The sequence below is a fragment of the Oxyura jamaicensis genome, chromosome 15, assembly GCF_011077185.1.
Source record: "Oxyura jamaicensis isolate SHBP4307 breed ruddy duck chromosome 15, BPBGC_Ojam_1.0, whole genome shotgun sequence".
NCBI classification, from domain to species: domain Eukaryota; kingdom Metazoa; phylum Chordata; class Aves; order Anseriformes; family Anatidae; genus Oxyura; species Oxyura jamaicensis.
Window position 1 is genome coordinate 9,144,396 of NC_048907.1, and position 24,636 is coordinate 9,169,031.

Genomic DNA, 24,636 nt, shown 5'->3' on the forward strand with positions numbered 1-24,636 from the left:
CCTCTGCTAAGTTTTGAATCTGTGTTCCCTGGGGTCACACTAAACCACGCACCTAGCTTTTCCTCTAGCAGCCTGACAGTCAGATATTTTAGACTTCTCTTTTATCCCTGTCTCATGACTGATGAACGTTAATCCTTCCTTCCCTCCATTTGCCTCTTTAAATTATTCTGCTTGGAATTATTCTGCTTACTTATTTCTGAACACTTCTCTGAACTATTAGTTGGCAGTTTCCTGATTCTGAGGTGCTCAGAACTAGTGAGGTCTCACTCAGGCAAGTTCAGTAACAAACTTCAGGTATCTGTGGCATCAGACAGGGTTCCTGGGAACAAGGGAGACCAACTGAGACCCAGGGCTCAGATCCAGAGCTGAGAGGCAGCCTTTATGTATGGTCTTGGGGCAGGATTGGGCCCTCTGGATCATTAACAAAATGTTTTACAACTTCACAAAGTACACTAGGATAAAAGATGTATTTCTTTAGGAAAAAAATCTATTGGCGTCCAGTAGATCTTAAAGCTGAGTGACAAAATTTCCTGTTAAAATGTTTAGAGGTAAGCAAGAAATAAAACTCCAGCATAATGAATTTCATATCTGTATTTAAAAAACAACCAGAAGACACAGAAGTGCTTGCAGTCTGTTTTTAATGTTTCTTTTTCAGTTCTATTCCAACATTGTTTCCTGTCTTTTCTAAGAGATGCAAATTTCTCCTCCGGACATTCAGAGTTTGGTGCAGAACAACTGTTCCTTAGGAAAGTTATTTTCTGTAACCGAGATTTCCTTTTTTCCAAAATTCAGCTTGTTGAACTCTGCTTTTATTTCCATGATTGACTTTCCTTTGGTCTCAGGGAGGTACAGGTAGATGAAAATTGCTGATAAAACAAGGATTCCCAAAAAGATAAGGAAGCAGAAGGGACCAAGGTTATCCTGCAAGCAAATGAGAGACATTGTAAGGAAAATAAGAATCTCATTTCTATTTCTTTGCCCTTAGGTGCAGGTCTGTGTCTTAGTAAGTAATGAAAATTCAAAGGTTTGCTCAATACAGAAACCAGGGCAAGTATTAAACCAAGAGTTTCCACTGGCCGTGTTTGATCTGAGTCCAACTGCTGCTTCTCTGAGCAGGCCTGTGTTCGGACAGAGCTCTAAGGTTTGCACGTCTTTGCAATTTATTACTATTATTTAGCTCCCTGTCAGCTTTCGGAAGGAGATTAGCCTGGAGGGAGGGATCCAGTCAGAGTCACTTACAACAATCAATGGAAAAACCATCCCAAGTACAAACAGCCCCATCCAGTTGATGCAGCCAACAATCAGAAAGGCTGATGGTCTGAATGACTGGCTGAAGATTTCAACCATGATAGATACAGTGGCTCCAGCTGAAAAAGAAGAGCAAAATACAAACAAGGTAGCCTTGTTTCCTTAGTTCTACAGCACACCTTGCTCCTGCCAAAGATCCTTACAGTGGCACTGGTAGGAAATGACAGGCAGGCAGAAGAAGTGGCCTGCTGGCCGGCAGCTTCTGCTATGAGGCTGAAAGGCCTTTTTCCCACTTACACCTATCTGCTTTTCCTCCTTATTTTCTAGAATTTTATCATGGGACTGCTCTGTTCCTCCTCTGCCAGTTGTGCTGCCAACCAACGTGATACAAAAATTCCCTCTCGTACTCACATGGTCCGATTCCGTAGAAGAAAACGAATAGGAAGATCAAGATAACACTGAAGTAGTGCAGCCAGAAGAACTGATGCTAAAGGTGAAACAACAGTGCCAAGGTGTTAGATACATGACAGAACAGCAGAGCTCTTTATTTTCTGCCACTGACTCGAGTTTTTGTACATGTTCCGTGAGGCAGGACCGGGAGGGGGCTGGTGCTGGGCAATCAGCCAGAAGGCTGCTGCCTCGTTACCTGCAGCGACAGGGTCATGGTGAGGAGTGCTAGCACAGAGCACATCAGTGTATATCCTCCCCATAGCAGCACCTTCCTCCCAAACCGCTCTATAAGGGTGCTCTGAAAAGCAGAAAGCATGTCAAAAGAAAAAAATCCTGCCTTTGCCCTGTGTTCTCGTGAGACTTATCTGACTAATTTGGTCAGAAATCTGTGCCATCCGAGAGACTCTTAACTCCTAACAAATTTTCTTAGCTTCAAAGCTGCATTTATTAGTCCTCCTTTGGCTGTCTTTAGACACTTCCCTTTCTTGCATGCTGGTATATATCAAGTTGTGCATGCACACATACACACATCTAATCCCGACCATCAGCTGATGCAGCTCACCCAGGTTCCTGTTCCCTTGGAGCTGTGCCCCCATCTCTTCTGATCTGCTTGTCTCACATAGCAGTTACTCTAGGATTTGTTTGTAACAGAATGAAAAAATGTTTTAACAGACTAAAAATGAGTGTAAAGGCATCCAGTCATGCAAATACTGTGGGAGAAGAGCTGCCTTTTGTCCTGCATATGGTTTATAGAAGCAGGAAGACATGTCTTAGGTCATGCAAATCTTCCCCAAACCCAGTTATAAGAAAGAAAAAGTACATTTGTTTGACCACATTAAATTTTTCCTTCAAACTCCAGTCCGAGAAGACTTACACACAATATAGAAGATAAGCATTCGCACAGCCCAAGGCCCAGGGACACGTATGGGATAAGGTACTCTTCGAACTTGGCTGTATGGAATACTTCAAAAGAATAGAAGTATATCTGAAAAAAAGCAGAGGAAATGTGCCTGTGAAAAAAGACCACCCTCAAAGGTCACACCCAGTGTAAATAATACTCGTTCTCTCACTCTGTGCTGGTATAACAAACAGTCACGCAGGGGGTTTTGCAATGCTGCCTAGTGTCTCTTGTTCTAGGGACAGAGAGCACTCAACTGCATTGATTCCACAGAGCTGCAGGGTGGTCATGACAGTCACCAGGATGTAAAGCTGCCAGCGCAGAGACCGTTCTTTTATTACTTCGAGGACACGCAGGGTTTTAGTGCCCGTCACTGCAACCTTCTCCTTCATAATGTCATCAATTTCTGCTTGATGGTCTCCTTCCCCCCAGAGCTTCCTAATGGCTGTTGGGGAGAGAGAAGGGAGGGCATTATGCTACCAGAACAGCTCATCGTGAGTGAGTACATAAATCCTTTAGTCTGCCTCGCCATTGGTGTAGGTGGTGGTGGTTTTGTTAGCTGCCTCTGTCATCTGCTTGGTTCTAGGCCAGCAGGCAAGTGGAAGAGTTTTGTCTCTCTGGTTGTCAGTATAACATATCTTTTGACCGTTGAGTTGGCTTAATTGTAAACAAAATAAACTTTTAAGTTCATTTTATTTAGTAATAAACGAACTGCCTGAACCATTTCATTTAAAGAAATATTACCACCAAAGTGAGACTTACTACTCATGGTGCTATCTATCTTTCTTTTCTTAACTGATTAACTTTGTGTGAGCGAGCTCCCAGGTTAATACAGATGTATTGCTTTAGGTACCTTAACTCTTTTGTTTAGAAGTTAGCACTGTGCCGTACAGCTCTGCCCTGCTTTCTTGACTTCTACACTTCTTGTCACTCGAACACATCAAGTGAAGTGAATGAGGTGGCAAATTAGACACTCTACCTTTCCTGAAGGCTTCCTCATTACCCTTCTGGATCAGGAGGTAAGATGGTGAATCAGGGAAAAATGGGAGAGTAACCAGTTGAACCAATGCTGAAAGTCCACTAGATGCTAACAACCATGGCCACAAAGCTTCGCTTCCTAAAATCTCCCTGGAAAGTGTATGTGAAACAAAATTATACTGAAATAATGGAATGAATGTTCAGGAACTTTTTTTTTCTTTTTTTTTTTTTCTTTTTTTTCCTGAGTGGTGAGAATTGCTCAAATTCCACCTGAGGTGCAGTGGAACAAACACCTGAATTGATGATTTGCAAATTTCACAAATGTGGCTATTTTTATTTCTGTCAATCTTTAATAATTTCTTTTGGCATCTTGAAATACTTTCTAAAGATCATTAGGATCCAACGTGATGTCTGAAGAGCTGATGAGACTGATTTGATCATTGTTTGACCACAAAACATCTTGCTAAGTCTTTTCATGTAAATACAGTAAATTTCTAAGAAGTCCCCTAGTAGAAAGGTTTTAGATGGGAGAAGAAATCAGGAAATTCCTTCTCCTATATTTAAAACAATGTCTGCCTCAAATTTGATCAAAATTTTTCTTCTGGCATAAGATAAGGCCTGTTCTGGGGAAGATGGAAAGGTTTCTCAGACAGTAACTAGGTGAGAGCATTGGGATGCAGAAAGGCTGCCACTACTTTTAGCGTAACCTGATGGGAAGATTGGAGAATTTACCTTAGTCCAACAACCTGTCCCGTGAGTTTTCCCAGTGTCAGAAAAACAGCAACTGTGGAGTTCGTAAATCCGCGCAGCTTCTTGGGTGAAATCTCTCCTACATACTGAGGATGTATATTGAGAGAAAAACCTTTAAGATGGAAGAGGATAAATGGCTGTTAAAATACTGAGGAAAGCTAAACTTTCTGACTCCATCCTCTCTTCCACTGTTTCCATTAACTCTGTTATTTGGATTAAAATTTCTTCCAAAAGGCCTATTGTATTTTCTGGGTACATTAAAATCATTCTCCAAGAATGGCAGTACCAGTAGAGACAATCCTGGGACAGCAAGGATGCTCGGCCTCCACAGGGTCATGAGTGCATACCTGTACCAACGCCATAGAGAAAGCGTCCAGCCAGGATCATCTCAAAGGACTTGGCTGTTTTACTGAAGGCCATGAGAAGTGCAGCTACCAGCATGATCAGGTTGGTGAACATTTGGCACTTCTTTCTGAAACAAACAAACAAACCCAAAACACAAGAATTTAGGGTGAAATGAGAATCTCTTGTACCCGTTGGACTAGTTTCGCTGTGACAGGAAGCATGATAGAACCATTCCTGCTTGCTTTTTTTTTTGTTTTGTTCTTGTTTTTGTTTTGAGGAATGGCTGAAAGAATTTTGACTTTAGATAGTCGAAGTGGTTCTTTAAAATTTCAGGATCCTTTGTGTTTGATTTTGTTAATATTTCTTAGCTTAGATTTTAAACAGTCAGAATACTTCATCAGCATTTCCACAATCCAAGTGGGAAAGAGATGAAAGAGCTGGCCCAGGTTGTCACCAGGGTTTTTAAATGACTGAAACTCCTCATAAAACATTAAATTGTTCCCTAGAAATAATGTGAGTTTATGGCTCCCATTTTCGAATGGCTCTTATTAAAGGCCAAATGGATGTGACCAGAGGTTATAGGAGTTGACAGAAAGCATTATTCAGAGGCATGACATTCACTGCAGATCGTGCGCTGCTGTGTTCATGACCTTGATGTCTCAGGCTCAAATCAGTCTTTTGCACTCAGTTGTTTTGCTGTGATGCTTGCTAGACAAGTGTCCACTTGCACACGTTAAGAACTTACAGAGATCCTCTCTTTAGGAGACGGTGATTCAGCAATTGGTTATCATGTGCTGAATAACCCATGGGAGAAGAATGTGATTTTGTTTTCAGTCTTGGGAGAGACCCTCGGAGTGTGGGATGAGGCAGTGTCCCACAAGAAATTTCTTGGGGGCACTTACCTGATAGGAAAGAACACAATTGCAGGCAGGCTAAGATGGTTTGTTGAGACCCGTGTGAGGGGCCTCTGGACCAGTGGGTTGTGGAGCAGATCTTTAAGTGGGTCACACCAAGCAGATAACTTTGCCAGTTTCTCTGCAAATGAAATTAGTGGTGTTACACACAGGCACTGAGAACAAACCAGACTGGGGAGGAATCCTTTCTCCATCCATAGAGAGAATTTAGGACTGACTTTCAGTAAAATGGATTGCCAAGAGCAGAGATGTCTCCTGGAGAGTTTGTGTTGCTGCTGACTATACCTTTACAGTGCAGTTACAGGCAGTTTAATTTTTCCAGTTCTGTTCACAGGTTCATTGGATCAGATTTGAATATTTGATATTATGTCATCACCCCAAAATGAGTGTATTTAAGTGGAAATCTGGCTCTTTGGCACTTGAGAGTGCCTTCCACAAGATGTTATCCAGGTGGTTAGAGGAGCTACACATAACATGTTACAACACATGCCACTGCTCCTTTGTGGGCATTTGTAGAGCTTGGAAGATCTTTATGAGAGTCATAGGGGATCTCAAAGGGAACATGAGACAGTTACACTGTCCTGGTACTCCCAGAGGCTCCTATCAGGTGATGCGTTGTTGAGTGCACCCTTTACAGAAATACAGTTTACTGGAGGGCAGATAAACAAGATAAAATACTGCTTGCTGCTAGAAAGAGATGGATGTGCTGGCACAGAAAATTAGTTTAGTCTGCAATCAAGCTGCTTCAACCAAGAAGAAAAGGTTTACACTTTCACTTTGATACTTCTCTCTACTTCATGTGCTCTGACTATTGAGCAAGAAACACTTACTTTCTGTATTTTGTAGTCAGGTAGCCACAGCAGAGGCTCCCCAGGAACCCTCCTATCCCATAAACAGACACAATGAAGGACCACAACAGCATGATTGTCTCAGGTTGGAGGGGAGAGCCATGGCGCTCCGTCCAGGTTTCATTAATAAATTTTCTGATGTGCTGAAAAACAAAATGGTATTTGACTGCATAGTGGGTAGTGTCAGATTCCTTCATGTTCTTTGGCTGTTGTACTTCAGTTCTAGCCTTTGGTTCTAATACTGGACTTCTTCTGAGACTAACTTCCTTAGGAAAATAGGTTAGCTGAGATCACATTGCAAAATCTTCAAATTAGTGTCAGTTAGTAAGCTTGAAAGACAAAAATTGTGCTTTTAGAAAGTCATATTTGATGAAATTCAGGAATTGTAGGAAGGCTTTGGAAGTGTATTAGCAGAGTGGTTCATCTTTTACAATTAAATCAGAAGAAAAAGTGCTGAGGAAGGAGAACTAAAATCACAAATCACATTCAGAGAGATTAATGCAAGATGCCTCTCTCACTTATGGGCTCTAGCAATGAGACGCATCTTATATTTACACTTGGAATCAGTATGGTCGTGAAAGTGTAGAGCTGTGACTTTGAAGTCCATGTATTTGGCCATGTTTTGCCTGTAAGTAGCATATAGGAGCAGGGCTCACATGTAGGGCAGGCCAGACAGACTGATACACCAGAAGGCAAGACCCCATAACCGTAAAATTGGCTTAGAAAGCATGATATTTGGGGAAACAACCTGTACCGTTTTTGCTAATGTTCTTCCAGTTACGACCTGTATTTTAATAGTTTGAACTTAGAATTCTCCACAAATATCAGAGTAAGAAACTTTTCAACAGAAGCTGAAACTTTAATATATTAAATGTTTTGAGCTCAGGCTCTCCATTTGGGGATTTCAGCCTCAGGAAGATGGCTACTTACCACAGAAGGATAGTTGATGACAGAAATATGGAATCCATATGGGAAACTACCACCAATTCCCAGCACTAGAATCATTTGAAATAGTCCTTGAAACTGAACCTGCAAAGTGGAAAAAAAAAAAAAAAAAAGCTCAATCAATTTGACGTTAATGCACTGCTTTTGTTTCTGCCTGTTTTGTATCTTTAAGCGTAATAAAGAAAAGATACTTTTAATACTCACCTCTTGCAGAAAGGCATGGGCTAAAAAGAGAAGATAACTTGGAATAGCCCCTGTAAGTGCACTAACACGAAACTCTTTCTGACTTTGATTTGTGATTTCACTTCTTTCTAAATATTTTCCTTTTTCTACATATTTAACCTGAAAGTAGATGCTTGCACATTGGAGGTTGGGTATCTTTGAGGCTAGAGAGATACTTTCTGTCTATAATTGCCTTGGTCAAGAAATAGGGACTGAGATAGGCTGGCTGCTTTGATGAATGAAATAATTTACCTGTAAATAAGGAAAAACATAACATGTAACTACTTAGACCTTCCTGAGGTAAGTGATACTACTGATCTTCTGTCCAGCTTCCAAGCACCTGCAAGTCTTGATGGAGTTATCCTCCAACAGTTTAGACTGTACCTAGCAGACCAAACCTAGGACATCTGTTATTTTAGCGCCATCAGGAGCTGTACAGGGTCCCCTGAGGTTTAGTTGCCCTTCCTTTTCTTACTCAGCACGTCACAGACCAGGACAGTGACACCATCTCTGCGTAGAGGACACTGTGCTCTGTGCTGTTTTCATGTCAGACACAAGCTTCAGGAGCTCACAGTTTTTTGGAGATCAGTGTGTGGATGAAGAGAAGCTGGTAGAAAATGCAGACAGGAACACAGTAAAGCACGTGTGACTAACTCTGGATTGGAAGGCGTGTAGAAGAACTCCCTTTTTTCTGGTTCTTAGGTCCATCTTTCAAGGCCTTGTTACTTAATCGGCCCCCAGCTGGATTTCCCGAGTTATCACATGACAAGAACCAAGAAGCTAATGGACCAGAAGATTCTAAATTTCCTTCAAAATCCTGTCTCAGATTCAATGGATTTACTAATCGGCAAAAGCATTCAAACAAGTTAACTCACCTTCTCCCTCCTCCTATTTATTTTTATTTTTTGCAATAGACTTAGAAATTAACAATTTTAATACTTAACAGAGGCGAGCAAAATAGCTTATTGGTGTTGAAAATAAAAGTGAGAAATGCTTATTATCATTTCTTCCCTGTTTCAGACTATGGTAGCTCTTGATGGATGATAGTAATTGTGTGGATGAAAAGAGGAGGCTCATTTCTTTTAAAGCCTGTCATGTATTTTGTAGCCTTTTGTCTACGGTTAATCCATTCATTACTTTAGAATTAGCCACGGAAAATAATAAGATTACCTACAAGTTAGTATTATTTTCTTTAATTCAGAAGACAAAGTACAATAGCATTGTCAGTGGTGGAACTGTAAGGACTTTTGCTAGTTTTTATTTTATTTTATTATTATTATTATTATTATTATTATTTTTTTCAAGGAAAAGACCTTTTCATGGCCCCAAGCCCCATTCCTCTTGGTGATGTTTGAACACAGAAGAGAAGGATGCCCTCTGTCCCCAAACAGCTTACAATCTTTAAGCAATCTAGATATTTAGTATTATGATAATTTTGTCCATTTAAAAGTCCAGAACATGAGAAAAAGTGACCAGCTACTCACCAGGTCAGAGAAGAAAGTAGCCATCTCCTACGAAAGAGCTGATTCCTGTTGCTTACTGACTAGTACCTGCCAAAAGAAGCAAAAGCTCACATTATGCAATTAGCAACGTCAGTGAACTAGTCCCATGTTACTGAAGTTAAAGTTTACTTCAAAGGTTTTTGAGTTAATTACACATATTTCAGCTGTTGTACAAAGTTTAGAATTGCTGGATTAAATATTTCAACCAATGGTTATGCCTAGCCCAAGTAACCAAGATGGTCTCCCTTGCAAGGAACCCATTTATTTTGTGAATTCCATCTTGTGCTAGACATAATCATTGGTTGAAATATTTATTATATCAGGAGCAGAGATACAGATTTTAATCAGAATTCCAATAGCTTTGACTTGCTTATTTTTCAGTTTAAGCTGAGAAATGGAGAGGCAATGTTATTGGGAATTTTAGATGTGGCTCCGACAGCAAACTACAGGACTTTGGCATATAGTGGGAAAGAGCTTAACAATTCTACAGTGGCACGGCAGGCCTGAGCAGCTAAATACTTAGGAGTAGCTGATTTTCCTTTGCTGGAAGAGGAAGATTCAACATCAGTCTTGTAACCTGCCTAGTTGGAGTGCTGTCTCTTACTTCAGACAGAACATTTGCAGGCTTTAATATGATTTATTTCATGGTTAAGAGGGTTTTTATGTATTAAATTGGTAAATGGCTTAGATATCATTTACCCTTTACACTTCAGTTAAAAAAGATGAAGATAAAGAAATTAGAAAAGGCTTATTGTATGAAAGTAGTCATAATAGAAAATACATCACCTGCAAAGAATATTCACAAATTCTCCAGCTAATGCCTGAAATGTAAGATGTGGTGCCACCTGGCCATTTGTCCCACCTTCATGTGGTCCTCATATTGAAGTTGACTGTGTTTTTGGTGTGAGCTGAGAGTTTACGTGGATTTTTATTCCAGATTGGGTTCTCCAGCAGAGAAGCCCTTGTTACAAGAGGAGTGAGACCATCCCTTTGATACTAAGAATTAATTTCTTTTTCCATAAAGCCATGCAAAGTTGAAACAACGTACTGTGCATCTGCCAAGGGAAAGACACGCCATGCTAATTCTAGTACTGACCTTGCTTAGATGGCACAGGAGGAAGACACAAGCAGGCAATAGCAGGTAGCTACCAGCTTTGGGCGTGCCTTCTCAAATGTTGCCTGTTGCACTTGTTTTCTTATGTTCTCTTTCCCCAGCTTCTACTTATTTTGCATTATACATACTGTGACTTTGCTTTTGTACTTTAATTTTAGGATTCCCACTTTGGGCAGATTAATAGTCTTCCTCCTGTAATGCACTTCTGCATTTATGTTGATTAGGTACTGTGCTGCTTCTGTGCTCGTACAGCTTACACTGTGCTGAGACCCCCTTTATTACACATGCAGTTTCATAATTCCTGCTAACTAGGTTCTTACAGCTGTTAGTCTAAGTGTGATTGGAACAGCAGAGCATCAGGCCATTTAGTTACTTACCTTGCAACCTTCTGGTCATTCAAGACACACATATGCAAAGCTATCCTAAGCCTTCCTCAATATAGTCCAACTAACCAGATTTGGTTTTGTGTCTGTGTCTAACAGCAGTTCTCTGATCCAATTTTAAAGTGCTTATATCCACCTCAGTTACAGGCAGTATTTGAGACGTGCCTTACCCACCAGCTGATGTCTCTGAAAGAAAGTGTGCGTGTCATGCTCCCGAAGCTTCTCAGCGGCTGACCTCTGTGTCTGCCACCTCCCCGAGCACAGACAGTGCTGTGACTTTCTGGACAGGCCTTACGCAGTTCTCCGAAGTACCGCCGATATGCTGTAGTCATTCCTTTTCACATGACTCTGGGATACTGTTAGAAAGCTTTTGACAACTTCTATTCCTTCTGACACCAAAACATGAAAGAAGGCCTAGATTGTTAAGATTGAAATGGGTGAGCAGAAGTGCCAATATATCTGCCAGTGTGTTGTGTGGTATCAAGTACTGCAGATACGCTAGCTCTGTGTGTTTGAGCCATACATTTTTGCTTTTTCATCCCTCCACCAGGCTGTTACCGGAATACTGTTCTTGCTCCACTGAGCACAGACGAAGGTTGACCTGTGCTCCAAACAGCTGTTCCACTTCGTTGTCACATTAATGTTCCATAGGGCATCTGCTCGCTTCCTGGTCAGGAGCTGATGGAGAAGGCCTTCCTAACAGCCTCTAATGAATAACCGAGATCAGGGAAGTGGCTCACCAGCAATGCCACATGGTGCCACCCTGCTTATATTTCCAAATATTTCAGGTATTGTGGTAATGGAATGAAGGATTTTCTTCAGAATGATTGGTTAGGAAAAGAGAATTCTGTTTTGCAAAAGTTGAGGTTTCCTTTCTACAAGGAAAGATTTCCTTTCTATATTGTAAGTCATCTCCAAATGACTGGTAGTTTTTGATTATATTGTTACATATATAGAACACTGCAAAATTTGGGGGCTTTTCTGAGTTTATGAATTCTCCATGTTTCAAAGGTTATCTTGTAGCGCGAGGTCTTAAACTTCACTCAATGTGAAAGACAGAAGTAATGAAAAATCCCAGTCATGGAAGGATGTGTACACCCGTGACTTTTTTCCAGTCGGCTGTTCCTGAGAGACATCCTGATGCTGGGGAAGAAACACCTGTGGAGGCCAAAAGTCTTATTTAAGTTCATCTGCCATTTTTATTATGTTTAACATTTCCAATGAAAAATAAGCAACAGTTAAAATGAACAATTAAATTCATATTTTGAATAGTGTCATCTTAGTTGAAGTAAATACGCCAGTCAAAGCAATATCAGAGATACAAACACTTTCTTTACTATTTAAGACTAGTGTGTTTAGATTTTAATTTGTATGTTTTGCACCACTGTAAACCTTAGCCTTTTTCATGTTCTTGCTAATAGTATTGCTTTGCTACTAGGATTGTGTGAGCTTCCCATTAAGAGAGGAAAATGTGCAGAAAATTAGACAATTTCTGGAGAAAAAGCTTGCGTATTTCAAAAAAATGTCTCCTGTGAAATTAATCCCTCTGGTACTTTATAAGATTGTGTCCTACTAGACTCACAAACTCTCTTGATCTCTAACTATATACAAAAGGAAGAATTAGGAACTCAGTTCATATGGCCTTGAACATCTTTCACAGTTTGAAGGCCTGCAGTATGTGAACTCAAGCACAGATGTTGGTTATAGATCAATGTGGGAGATGACGTTGCATCCCTTCCTGCAACAGGGATCATTGGGAATGGCATAGGACACTACATTTGGAAGTTAGAAAACATGCACATGATACATTTAACATATTCTCTCACTTTGTTTCCTTTTCTCTGTGCAGACCACCTTCTTGTAAAAATTGGCAAAATTCCTCTGAGACTGCCAATTAATCATAAATTATTGTTGGAAATGCCTAAATGAATGCCTTACATGTGTTGAGTTACAGTTCTCACTGTTACTGTAAAACTTACCTAGCTGTATGATGTGACAAAATATTCAAGGTATATAATATTTCCAGTCATCCCTCCCGCTGTCAGTATCTACGCTTGCATAGAACAATAAAGGAAGAGTCTGTGCTGACTGTACATCCCTGAAATAGCAGGCTATGTGATCACTTCCCGGGCATGGTAGTGAAATACACCCCAGAGAGGAGTCCTGCACATATCTCAGAGCTGGACGATGTCTTAGCTTTTGCTGACAGCCTGCTGTCCATACAGCAAGGTATTTACAGCTGTTTGTAAGAGAAACTGTAAAGCCACAGATATTCTTTTTCACTGCCAAGAGCTGCAGTCTAGGGTGGTTCTTCTGGGGTAAACTGTGTGCCAAAAGTCACACAAAGCAACTGCGGAAAGCAGCAGCTAAGTTGCTGTGGGATTCACTGCCCACAGGGTAGCTGTGGGAGCTCAGAGGTGATGATGCTGATGGACAAGGTAGCAGAGAGTGCCTGAAATGTCTCTAGGTGCCTGTCTTTTCTGGCAACTGGATTCCATCCATGACTTAAGCTGTATTGCCACTGAAACAAGCCCAGAGAAGAGTTGCTTAAGAAATTTTTACCCATACTTTTTCATGAACAATTCTGAGCTTAAAATCAAATGGTTGATTTTTATTTTTTTTTCTGTAAGCAAAAATAATTATATTAAATTTAAGCCAAACCAAGGAGGGCTGTTGATATGAAAAACTTCATTCCAAAGGGGTTGAAGCCTGACAAACTAGAATGAATGTCTGACAACAGAAGAAAAACATGGCATTTAAGCATGGGAACCTGGGAAGGTTTGGTTATTCAGCTGAGTCTAAAGAAACAAAGAATTTCTCTCGTATTCCATTATTTTTCTTCTTTAATCTGTCATGGATTGAAATCTAGCCAGAGGTAGCAAGCCAAGAACTTTACTATTCTCATTTCAGGGTTGTGAAAACACACTCATAAATCACAGAGAGGGGAGATCATAGGTCTTCCCTTTTTGTGTGGTCAGCAGAGTATTTATAAATTCTTCATGTAATTTCAGCGTGTATTAATTGCTCTGTTATAAAAGAGATTTATACATCAGCAGGTTAGGCCAAGATGCTCATGATTCACCCAAGTCTATCCTGCTAATATTAGCCATCATCCCTTGTCTAAGCTGCCGGAGCGGAGTGCTTTTGAAATTTGATATTTTGGCAAGAAGAAAACCTTGTAGGTGACAGATTGAAAGCTGGCAGTCCATTTGGACCGGCTTGCTAGTCAGGAAATGACGAATGTCCTTTCTTTCTTCCTTTTAAGAAAGCCTGACTCTTCCTGCCGGGCAGTCAAAGCCTGGTACAGAAGGTGTAATCCTCCATGACACGGTTTGGAGTTGCTGGAACACACTTCTTCTTAAAGTTTAGCTTATTAAATTCTTCTGTGATTTCCACGATCGACTTCCCTTTTGTTTCTGGAAGGAACAGGTGGACAATTATCCCTGAAGTGAAAAGTACCCCCATAAAGATGAGGAAACAGAATTGCTTGAGTCTTTCCTGCGGGTAGAGCAGAGTGAGAAAGAGAGCAAGATGAGCATATGTCCTCACTTGACACTTTCTTGGGACAGATTTTGTATTTGGGTCCCGAGGCACTTTGAATTTGATAAGGGATTCTTTGCATTTTGGCCTTTGACAAGCATTCGAGTTTCAATCGGTCTCCTGAGCAAATCTGGGCCTGTCAGTTGCAAAAGTGGTCTTGGGAGAGCAGGTGCCAAGACCGCTCCGGGCTGCCCCTGGCATCTCCTGCTGCTCTCCTTCCCCTCCCGTGGCCGCCTCTGGAGCCTAGCGGCGGGGCCGTGTCCCGGGGAAGGTGACTCACCACAATGAAGGGGAAGGCTGTTCCGATCACAAAGATGCCCAGCCAGTTGAGAACTGCACCGATCACAAAGGCGGGTGGTCTGCACGACATCTGGAAAATTTCAACCCTGATGGAAATTGTGGCACCAGCTGAAAGGAGAGCAGAGTAAGAGTTACTCGTCAATGTGTTTGATTTGGATGTTTGGATTGCACGTTACCATTACGCAGTCAGCAAATAGGTGCTGCTGTCATGGACTGGCATTCAAAAGGCTTGAGTACGTTGCTGTCTTTTAGAAAATAAAGTGTTTGTGACGTCTTATAAACAGCTAGACATCACTTTATTGAAATATTGATTTATTCTAATAAATTCATTGGGGAGGTTCTAGAATTAGCAGTCAACACTTGCAAAAATCTGACATCTTCTCATGAAAAAAAGTATGGAATAACGATTCTTATTATAAACAAGAATTCCCAGTAAGATATTGCTAGAAGATACATGATCTTCCCAGATTCACATCCTGGCCATTTCTGTTCTGTTTTGAAATCACAGAACTTTGCCAGCTTTGAGTTAGGAAAATAACTCCACCTGCCATGTGGGAAGGCAAATATTTTGAAAACAGGCTTTTTAAGTTAAAGAGTAGGTAGGATATGTTTGGAAGAGAGTTCCTTCAGAGGAGGGCTTCTACACTGCTGTTCATGTGGGAAAAGAAGTAACATTATATGACACTGAATTTGAAAGACCTCGTTTTTCTTTTTTTTCTTAGTATTTCTAAGAAAATTTATTTTACCCATCAACTTGTGTTCTATATTTTCAGTTTTTCTGGTGAGTGCTTTTTGTTCTCTTCCTTCATTGGTCTCTCCGTCTCTTATTAGAAAAACCGAAACCCGATGACATTGAAGTTTCTGGCCAGTGACTGATCAACGTTTAAATGACTACAAGGTTAGGTTAAATGAATTTGCTTATGCTAAATGTTATGCAACATTATGCAGTATTTTTCCCAGCCGTATTAATTAGTTCACATGACTTGATTCCTTTATTTCTTTTGAATGAAGTACTTACCTGGCCCAATTCCAAAGACAACTACAAACAAGATAATCAGACAAAGGCTGCAGTATGGCATCCAGAAATACCAATCCTGGGGGGAAAAAAAAAAAATCACAATAAAAAAAAACAACTTCTGGTTAAATCTGTTAATTACAATAGGTGAGAGAAGCTTCTTGTTTTCCAACACTGTTACTTCAAGAAGCAATAAACAGAGTGAGGGAACTGGCAGAGAAACGTGAGTACTTCTTCCTACGGATGGAGCAGGGAAGTTTCTGTTAGGTGTGCAGAGAAGCATGTTTGCTGGTGGGGAGCAGCTGTCGAGCTTAGAAGCCTTCCATGAAAAGTTGTCTGAATAGCTCTTTTCCATCGTCCTCCTTTCTCCTTGCCCCACAGTGCTTCCCCTAACCCTTAGAGATACAGGAAGGCCAAATCAGGTCTTTCTTTGCTTTTGACAGTTGATAGCTATCTACTGAAAAGGAAATTTCCTAGATCCTAGTCAAGAAGATGTAAGACAAAATGCTTTAGGAAAAGATTTCTCTCTCCGGTGTCTGAGATCCTTCATGAATGAAACAGAAATGGAAGTTTGCTGCCACCTTGCTTCCAGGGCAGTAGTCTCTATGGGAGAGCTCCTGGATCAATACTGGTGACCCTGGAGACTTGTTGCTAAAGTTACAGCAAAGGCAGCATTACAGAGGTGAACTGCTCTGCAGTATGTGACAAATATGTGCATTCCCGGTGTCTCCTGCAGCAGTTAAATTTCAAGTTAACTGATGCAAGGAGTCTGTTTGTTTGTTTGTTTTGTTTTTGGCACTGACTTGTGAGGAGCTGCATAGAGAGAAAGGCCATTTACCTATGGCTGTCTGTTGGTCTGTGCTGGTTGGTGGTTGGTGCTTGCAGCCTGATGAAATCAAGACTCACAGCTAGTATCTCAGTGTTTTCTGTGCTCCTCGCTGAGCACATGTTATCTCGGGGAGGCAGGAGTATAGAGAGTGCTGGCTAAGAGAGGGTTTAATCCTATGTACAGACAAACCTGATCTTTAGACTATTCCTTCATCTGTCCCAGAGGTTAAGCTGTTAACACAGACGTTACTTGGCACTTCTAAGCCTCACTTTTCTTTTTCAGTAGCATGTTTCTGCCTGTGAGCAGATGTTAAAATAGAATAGATAATGGAAAGAGACCTGCCAGAAGGATTTCCTTACCTGGAGGGAGAGAGTCACTGTGATGCCAGCTAGCAGTGAACCCATGATGCAATAGCCTCCTCTTATGAGCGTTTTCCTGCCCAGACGCTCAATGATGGAGCTCTGAGGGACAGAAATCACACTACTGTCACTGCTAGAAAAGCAAATTATGACCCATTCCGACAGTAAGGTGACTTACACAGACTACAGCAGCTAAAAGTTCTGAGAGTCCAACAGAGAGGGTCATATAGGAGATCATTCTTTCATCAAAGCCAGCTGCCTGCAGGACTTCAAAAGTATAAAAATAAATCTAGGAAAAAACAAACAAACATAAAACAGTAAGACAAGCATGCAATAATTTCTTACCCAAGCCTGTGTGCCACTGCCCTGGATGCAGCTCAGCTTTGGAGTAAGCTAGATTTCTGCACTCTTTTAGGTAGTATTCACTTTTTTTTTTTTTTTTTTTTTTTGGTAGACAAAAACATTGTAAAACATTATTAATTAATTTTATGAAAGATAAAATTCTTAATAAAAGGGCCTCCAGCTGCTGCAATGCAATTAGGTTTGCATAGACCTGATTTAGGGGCTTTCAGAAACAGCTTGGTATATCATAATTTCTGGAGCCTATCCAAGAACATCATTGTAGGGTATACCCTTCTTTCCCAAGAAGGAAGAGCATGGGCTATGGAATCATGAGGGAGCAGAACAAACATCTTTTCTTTTCAAGTATCTCTGCTCTATTTGGAAATTTGCTGAGAAGATAAAGATTCCAGTTTAAGCTGTGGCAGACTCAGTTATGTATTTCCTTCACAGATGTTGCCGCATGGTGAAGCTACACGTGGAAGAATGACACAGACGATTGCAAAGCTGTGGCTTCAAAATGGTCCCAGAGAAGTTCTGATCTGAGGAAGAGGAGAAGAACTGCAGAAGCTGCCAGAACTGTGAGTCTGCTACTCGATTAGCTTTAAAGTTGGAGTGTGTACTGCCATCCCAACACGTGCACTCCTTAGGGTGCTAAGGGACGGGGGCCAAATAGCAGCAGCTGCAGGCAGCAATAACACAAAATTACACTGTGGATTTTGCCAAGGTAAGGTGGGCTCATTTGTAGAAGCAGGTTCTGGGGCCTTGTAGCAGCTGTCCAAAATGGCTGTTAAATAAGCCTAACAACAGAGGATGTTAACTCCAGCAAGGACCAAGAGCTGGGCAAAAGGATGTCACACACAGAGCCTGGCCAAGCTCTGCAAACTGATGCTGCTGCTGTGTAGGAGGGTTGGCAGACAACAAACTGTGGCTGAGAAACCTGAGGAAAATGAGGAGAGCTCCTGAGAGCCATGAGATGTCTCTAAGGTTGTCAGCAAATGTTCTGAGACTTTAAGGGGGAAATGCACTCAACTGCACTGATGCCACTTAGCTGAACTGTGGCAGTAAGAATAATTATCATGTACAGCTGCCAACGGAAAGCTGGTTCTTTCATTAGCTCCAGGACACTCAAGATCTTGGTGTTTTTCATTGTTGCCTTCTCTTTCATGATGTCATCAATCTCTGCTTGGTGATGGCCTTCACCCCAAAGCTGCCTTATGGCTGTGGAGGAGAAGGAGAGTGAGACCTGCCATGTTAATTTGGCTCTTGTTTGTTGACTGAGGAGTTTGTTAAGTAGGTGATGTATATCTCTGTCAGAACAGCATGCGTGGGCTGTGTCTGTGGTGTGAGGCACTGATGTCCTATGGTGCGTTCCAGAGCCCTGGTCCCCTCCTGTACAGAGGAGCCTGTCTGACAGGGGACCTAGTGGGGTGAACACTGACTCCCTCCCTGCCCACGGGTCCACTTTTCTCCCTTTCGCCTTGTCTCAGGGTATAAGCATGGTACAAAGCCAACAACCAGAGCTGAGTGGTGCCTTGTGGAGCCCCTGCAGTGCAAACAGCCATTTATCATTTATCATTATTTGTCATTTATCATTAAACTGCTCAGGGGGTGTCAGCTGAATATAAAAGGTTTTATTATTACAGAATGGTAGAGACGTAGTTTCATGTTCTAAGTGGAACTACAACAAAAATATACTTTGTGGATATTCACAGAGTCATCTTAGAAATGAGCAGGGAGAAACTTGTTTTGGAATGGGGAGAGCAAACGTCACAAACCAATTGAAAGCCAAGTGAGGAATGGGAACCCGAAGCCCTCAGTTACCTTTCTTGCATCCTTCCTGGTCTCCTTTGTGCATGAGGAGATAAGGTGGGGACTCAGGGAAGAAGGGCAGAGTGAGCAGCTGGACCAGTGCAGGAATTCCACAGGAGGCCATCAGCACAGGCCACAGGGACTGACTGCCCAGCAGCTCCCTGGAGGGGATAAAACACACGTGTGTAGACTAAAAGTTCATTCAATTGGTTTTTGAGAAGAGAAAGGAGTGGATGGAGAAGCAGAGGAGGAAGCAAAAAGTAGAGGAGGTCCAGATATGAATTGGGTGGTAAATCAATTGTACTATACCTTTGTCCTGCAATTTGCCCTGCGGCTTTTCCCAGTGACCAAAAGAAAGAGGCAGTGGAGTTTGCAAATCCACGTAGCTTCCTAGGGGAAATTTCCCCAACATATTGATGGTGTAAGGGAACGCAAAGGCCTTGAGGTGAGGAGGGAATTATGGGAGAGAAGCAAGAAGACATTCATAACCATGGGAAATAAAACTGTAAAAAGTTAAGCAGTACAGAATATAGCTGCTTCATGCACCAAGTCTCAACCCAGGTATGAGATTTTTCAGTACCAGATTTTTCTAACCCTTTCTGCAAAACCGTTCAGTTCCTGCCCTATTTGCACAGTGCAGTTTTCTGATCTTAGGAAATGCACATCTCTGGGATGTTGCCTCATCATGGTGTCCCTTTTTAATCTCAGCAGATTTTAGAGGAAATAGAGCATGCAAGTGTTGAATAACTAAACACCCTGTAGTAATATCTAATTTGCATGTAGTCAACCTGCATAATCTCAGCCCTTTTTGACATGATGTTATGGAAGAGCTGGTATGGTCAATCCATAGCAGATTAAAGTAAGTGGTGCTATATTCAATGTTGATTTGTAGATGATCTGGGGGGAGACATGAGTATTTCTTTTTTACTGTACAGCAATAATTTTGTTGGCTTCAGGCAGAGTTGATGTTTCCAGCTATCAGTGAAGTACTTAATAACTCAGAAATCCTGAAATCTAGTCTTGGAACAAGGTTTTTCCTGATATGATGGTCACAGGCCATTTTATCTGATTTGAAAACAACAATTTCTTCTCCTGGCTTTATGTGATGGCAAAGTGATGGAGATTTGCAGTCTCTTTAACAAAAATTAGGTCTTTGCATGAGGCAAGATACAGGTTTTAGATCATAGCAGGGCCACTGTGGGTGAGTAATTCTCAAAAGAATGTTGTTCTCAATGTATGTCAGAGAAGCAATTTACAAAATTTGATTATTTGAAACATAGTCATTAATTTCTAATGAAATAAGTTAAAATAGGCATTCTTGTGAATATCCAAAACTGAGTGGAAGAGCACCCTTTTGTGTAGGAGACAAACACAAGGCGTACTGATCCTAGCACAGGATGATTTCTTTGTATATGGACTACCTACCAGGATTTTACTTGATTATGCCCAGCTCACAGGGTGCTGACCCATGAGAGCAATCACCTACCTGCACTTACTCCACACAGGAAGCGTCCAATTAGGATCATCTCGAAGGACCGGGCCATTTTACTGCAGCCCATGACAGACGCTGCAGTTATCATAAGGAGATTGTTGCACAGGAGACATTTCTTTCTGGAAGTGCAAGAAAGTAAAAAGAATTTTTGTAGCTCAGGAGGGAAATGGCATCTAAGCTCCCGGCACATAGGATGTCCTGGGTGAAATTACCTTGGTAGTTTTGCCAAGTTATGCATATGTGGACCGGGACAAAATAAGCCCTCCCACACTGTTGACATTGGATGCCCTGTGTCCCTAGTACACAGAATTATATTGTCATCCTGCTAGCTCAGGATATGAACAGGGAGAATTCACTAAAGCCCAGGTTGTTCTTTGTATGGTCAGCAGAGAAAGGCCCTTGCAAAAAAAAGTCTTCTTCCAGATTCCCTGGCAAATGTATGAATGCCACGATTTCTAGGAGATGACTGCCAGACAATGCTGCCCCCCTTCTGGATCATACGTTGAAGTTTCTTTCCCATGTAAACCAGGGAGTGGGAGATGAGGAAGGGAAACAGCGTGTGTACAAGGACTCATGGCTAGACCTGGGAGTTTGGGAACACTTCTGGGTTTTGTAGCAGAGAAAAGTCTTCTTGCTTTTCTGCACTTGAAAAGCTACCATGGAACACATTGATGTAGTACTTCGGAACATCTCAATGCTGCTGTGTTGTAAGTAGCACCACCAAGAAACCCACTCTGCCTTCAGCCAGGAGGCTGCCTTTCCTCCTTGCCAGTAGTAACCCAGCCTCCGTAACTGCATCTGGTGTGACCGGGTGGCAGCTCAAGGGATTAGCCAGTGCCACAGGACAAGGGCAGCAGAATTTGTTCACACCACTGCCAAGCTAGCTGTATTACAGCTATTACTAACCCTAAAAATCTGTCTCACTTAAAAAAACACCCAACTGCCATTTCCTTAGGTTAAGATTGGCTTGACAAATTCTTTAAGCATACATACTTGCCATACTTGACAGTGAGGTATCTACTTCCTGAGGATCCCACAAGACCTCCGATGCCAAAGATGGACACGGTGATGGACCACAGAAACAGGAGGTTATCCTGGTGGATGGGGTAGCCGTATCGCTCCAGCCACGTTTCGTTAATGAAAGCCTTAACGTGCTGAGACAGGAAAAAGGATTCTCATTAACAATACCTGTGACTCCACTACACATATTTTATTAGATGCAGAGCATAATTTTGTTGCTTCAGCCGAAGCCACTATTCCATACAGACTCTAAAAGTTTGCATTAGCTAATAGCCATAGTGTAGTGGAGTACACTACGTTGATTCTGCCAGTAGGAGGAGTTTGTTTTGTTGCTCTTGAAATCTGAGGAACCAAGGACCTGTGGTGAGGAGCAGTGTGAGGAGCAGTGTGAACCGCCCTGTAGACTTCTGTGGATGCGTTGTTTTTTCTTGCCAGATGGCACAGCACCTGGTGAGTGCAGTTCCTCCATACTTCCCCACTCACAACTTAGTGCTCTGAAGCCTGAAAATAACACTTTAAAAAACAATAATTTGCCATAAGGTGATTTCTACTAAATAAGAAGGCCTTCCCGTAAGCCTCAGCATCTTGAATGGCAGTTTTACCCGTGCTCTGTGGAGGGAAGCAGACATTTTCTTACAGCATGCTTCACTTGCCTTGCTCTGGTTGTCTGCCCTGCGGATAGGCTGTAAGCGTGCCAAGTGGTACCACGGGAGCAGACACGTGCTGTAAGTTTACGGGGAGACAGAGGCCACGCCTGTCGGTGTCTCATTGAGGAGCAGCTCTATAAACAACAACTCACACGTCTCTCTCTTTCCTGCTGTTTTCAACACTTTGACATGTTCTGCTTTACACAGTAGCACAGTAATGGGAATGAAACATAAGAGGAGAATAGAGTGATGAAGCCCCTGCTGACTGTCAGAGGAGCATCCTCAGACAAGAATGCAGCCTCAGTGACACCATTAGCTAGCGTGCTGTGTGAATCTTTACCTACCTGAGACATGTAGGTGATTGTAGAAACCTGAAAGCCATTTTGGAACGTTCCACCGATCCCCAGGACGGCGATCATTTGAAAGAGCCCCCGGTACTGTACCTGCAGAGGTAGAACAAGATCTTCTTAAGCTTGTAGCCACATCAGTCTGTTCCTTAAACGTGTCTTTAATGCTCTAGAAACATTTACTCAAGGAACTTGCAGAGAGGCGTGTTACCTCCGTGTGCCCTGGTGTGAGGGGAACATCCTGCTAGGATTTCCCTGCATCCAGCTAGGGGAATGCAGACTTCAGCATTACATTTCCCTCTCCTCCTGATCATCTGTTAACAGAGTAACAAGCAGAAGGTTGTTCCACTCTCCAGTGCTAATACACGTAAGAGTGGTTTTGGGGTGGGAGGTCTTACCTTCCTCTCTGCTACCTGGGCAGTGCCCGGGCTATTTGCAGCTCAGACCCCTGCCCACTGTATTCCCAAAGCCCTCTGTACCCAGAGGATCTTTCCTACGTTAACTGAGAGTGGCTGCTGGGCTAGCTGCCCTTCAGGCCCCTGCAGAGTGCGCAGTGATCCCTCAATTCGAGGGTTGTGGCAAAGCCCCCAGAAATTGCCCATAGAAGCTAAAAATTAAACAAACAAACAAGTCTGAAATGGGCAGAAACCCAGCCTAATGCTGCTTGTAGCATGTTTTTCCACTCAGGTTTCTGTCAGTGTGACAGAACCATGTTTTTTACCTACATGGAGAGGAGGAACAGCAAGGAAACGTTTTGTGACAGCTGTTCCATTCTGCGCTGATTCTGCTCAAGCTGTGCTACGGGAGGAAGGTCTCTTCTCTAGCTGCTATTACCACGGTCAGTTCTGAACTCCTGCCCTGCCTGTCTGTCTCAAGCAGCACGGTCATCTTAATCTACCGGGAGCTTTGGAAAATAAGCATTGCACTTTGATGCTTTTCTGGTTGCTTACAGATCCAAAAATGCACAATCAGCGCTGCTGTTACATTTGCACTGCAGCAACCTTTGCAACAGGACGCAGTGAATATGCTGAGAATGAATGAAGAATTGCCATTCAGAGGTGCCCTGCCATATTCTCTCTCCTAGAAGAGAGGCTCATTGTGCCCAGCCGAAGCTGGGAGCTTTTTCTTGAACAAGGATTGTGCTAACTGAAGGTGTTACACTGATGTGCAAGGCAGCAGCTCTGAGTTCAACTCAGCCGTAGCCAGAATATGAATGCTGCAGGCTCCCATAAACATCCCTGTCTGTGGTTACAGCTGGCAACATCCAGTCCTGTTCCCTGCCTTTCCGAAACTCTGCCTGCCAACCGACAGCAGACAAAAATATCACAGATGTAGATACCTCACCAAGTACTTACCAGGTCTGAGAGGAAGCCGGTCATCTCTGGCTAAGGGGCTGGTTGTCCAGCATGCGATGTCTTTGTCATCCCAGGCTTCTGTGTCTCCTGCCTGCTGGTGTTGCAGCGGGTATCTGGCTTCAGGGAACAGAGTTAAATTTTTACTATTGTGTCTTCACTCACTTACGTCTACCTCAGCTGGCCAAAGTTAACATTGCCAGATTAAATATTTCAGGAAATAATTGCATCTGGTCCAGTCTGCAGGGGAAAAGTTTCAAGGCAGAGGAAGTTTGCACCTGGGGGGATTGAGAGGAAAAAGAGAACAGCTCAGGAAAAAAAAATCTGAACAGTTTTCAGGAACAGTAAAATACTCTATTTCTCTGATACAAACTGAGCAGTATCTTTGCCATAATCTGCAGACAGCAAAAAGCAGTTGGTAAGACGTTTAGATACTGGTGTTTATTGTTAAGTAAAGATGTGGTGTTCTGTTCCAGATACGCTGGTATAGTAAATACCTTTTATTAGATGAAAAATGGGCAAAATCTCAAACACAGCTATTCAATAGGCATGAGATACAAGTAGCAAATTTCAAAGCTTAATTCAGCTGTTCTGATTTTATGTATTGGTTAGACTGTGCCAAGGAAGGGTGTTTCTTGTCTGGTGGTTATGAGGGCTTTGTTGGCCAGGAGGGGTGAAAAGGCTCCAGTTGATAACTGTGCCCTGGCAGTGGCTTTTGGAGCAGAGCTCGGTGCTGAAGCAGGCGGTAACTGTGTGATCCACTTCCTCATGAGAGTCAGCCAAGTGAGTAAGTACCTCTTAATGAGTTAGGATGGTGCAGCTGGGCTCCTAATCCCTTCGCTTCAGCTTTGAGCATTACAGACACAGAACTCCAAACCTGGTGTTGCAGCCACTGAGAAGTCACCTTTGGTCCCCAGAGGCTCCCAAACTGTGACTCTGCGTGGCTCCGGCTAGAGACAGCATTTGGAAGAGAGGTGCGCCTGGGGC

General features: G+C 42.3%; 2 protein-coding genes across 4 annotated transcripts; both read right to left on the reverse strand.

The window, feature by feature from the left end:
• Positions 1-621: 621 nt before the first annotated feature.
• Positions 622-11,655, reverse strand: LOC118174796 (solute carrier family 2, facilitated glucose transporter member 11-like). Of its 2 annotated transcripts, XM_035340428.1 has the most exons (13): positions 10,768-11,655; positions 9,083-9,945; positions 7,362-7,460; positions 6,414-6,574; positions 4,672-4,796; positions 4,307-4,436; positions 3,576-3,724; positions 2,854-3,041; positions 2,573-2,683; positions 1,895-1,996; positions 1,660-1,735; positions 1,240-1,367; positions 622-921 (listed from the first exon to the last, which is right to left on the reverse strand). In XM_035340428.1, the coding sequence occupies exons 2-13, from the start codon at positions 9,104-9,106 to the stop codon at positions 715-717; spliced, it is 1,500 nt and encodes a 499-aa protein (XP_035196319.1). In that variant the 5' UTR covers positions 9,107-9,945; positions 10,768-11,655; the 3' UTR covers positions 622-714. The 2 variants fall into 2 exon arrangements, with proteins under 2 accessions (XP_035196319.1, XP_035196320.1); XM_035340429.1 differs by lacking the exons at positions 7,362-7,460; positions 9,083-9,945; positions 10,768-11,655 and adding an exon at positions 5,572-5,704 and having other exon boundaries at positions 6,414-6,465.
• A 123-nt stretch (positions 11,656-11,778) lies between these two features.
• Positions 11,779-23,803, reverse strand: LOC118174795 (solute carrier family 2, facilitated glucose transporter member 9-like). 2 transcript variants are annotated; one of them, XM_035340426.1, is made up of 12 exons: positions 23,653-23,803; positions 22,295-22,393; positions 21,277-21,437; positions 20,278-20,402; positions 19,101-19,230; positions 18,804-18,952; positions 18,013-18,200; positions 16,819-16,929; positions 16,641-16,742; positions 15,456-15,531; positions 14,418-14,545; positions 11,779-14,095 (listed from the first exon to the last, which is right to left on the reverse strand). In XM_035340426.1, the coding sequence occupies exons 1-12, from the start codon at positions 23,674-23,676 to the stop codon at positions 13,889-13,891; spliced, it is 1,500 nt and encodes a 499-aa protein (XP_035196317.1). In that variant the 5' UTR covers positions 23,677-23,803; the 3' UTR covers positions 11,779-13,888. The 2 variants fall into 2 exon arrangements, with proteins under 2 accessions (XP_035196317.1, XP_035196318.1); XM_035340427.1 differs by lacking the exon at positions 22,295-22,393 and having other exon boundaries at positions 23,653-23,775.
• Between the last annotated feature and the right edge of the window lie 833 nt (positions 23,804-24,636).

Excerpts from the sequence above, each read along its gene's own strand:
- LOC118174795 (XM_035340426.1), bottom strand. The coding sequence starts at position 23,676 with ATGACCGGCTTCCTCTCAGACCTG. Across the intron at positions 22,394-23,652 it reads CCGGCTTCCTCTCAGACCTG|GTACAGTACCGGGGGCTCTT; the intron begins GTAAGTACTTGG and ends CTACCTCTGCAG. Across the intron at positions 18,201-18,803 it reads CCAGGAAGGATGCAAGAAAG|CCATAAGGCAGCTTTGGGGT; the intron begins GTAACTGAGGGC and ends TCTCCTCCACAG.
- LOC118174796 (XM_035340428.1), bottom strand. The coding sequence starts at position 9,106 with ATGGCTACTTTCTTCTCTGACCTG. Across the intron at positions 4,437-4,671 it reads TCTCTATGGCGTTGGTACAG|GTTTTTCTCTCAATATACAT; the intron begins GTATGCACTCAT and ends TCCATCTTAAAG. Across the intron at positions 922-1,239 it reads TGGTTTTTCCATTGATTGTT|GATAACCTTGGTCCCTTCTG; the intron begins GTAAGTGACTCT and ends ATTTGCTTGCAG.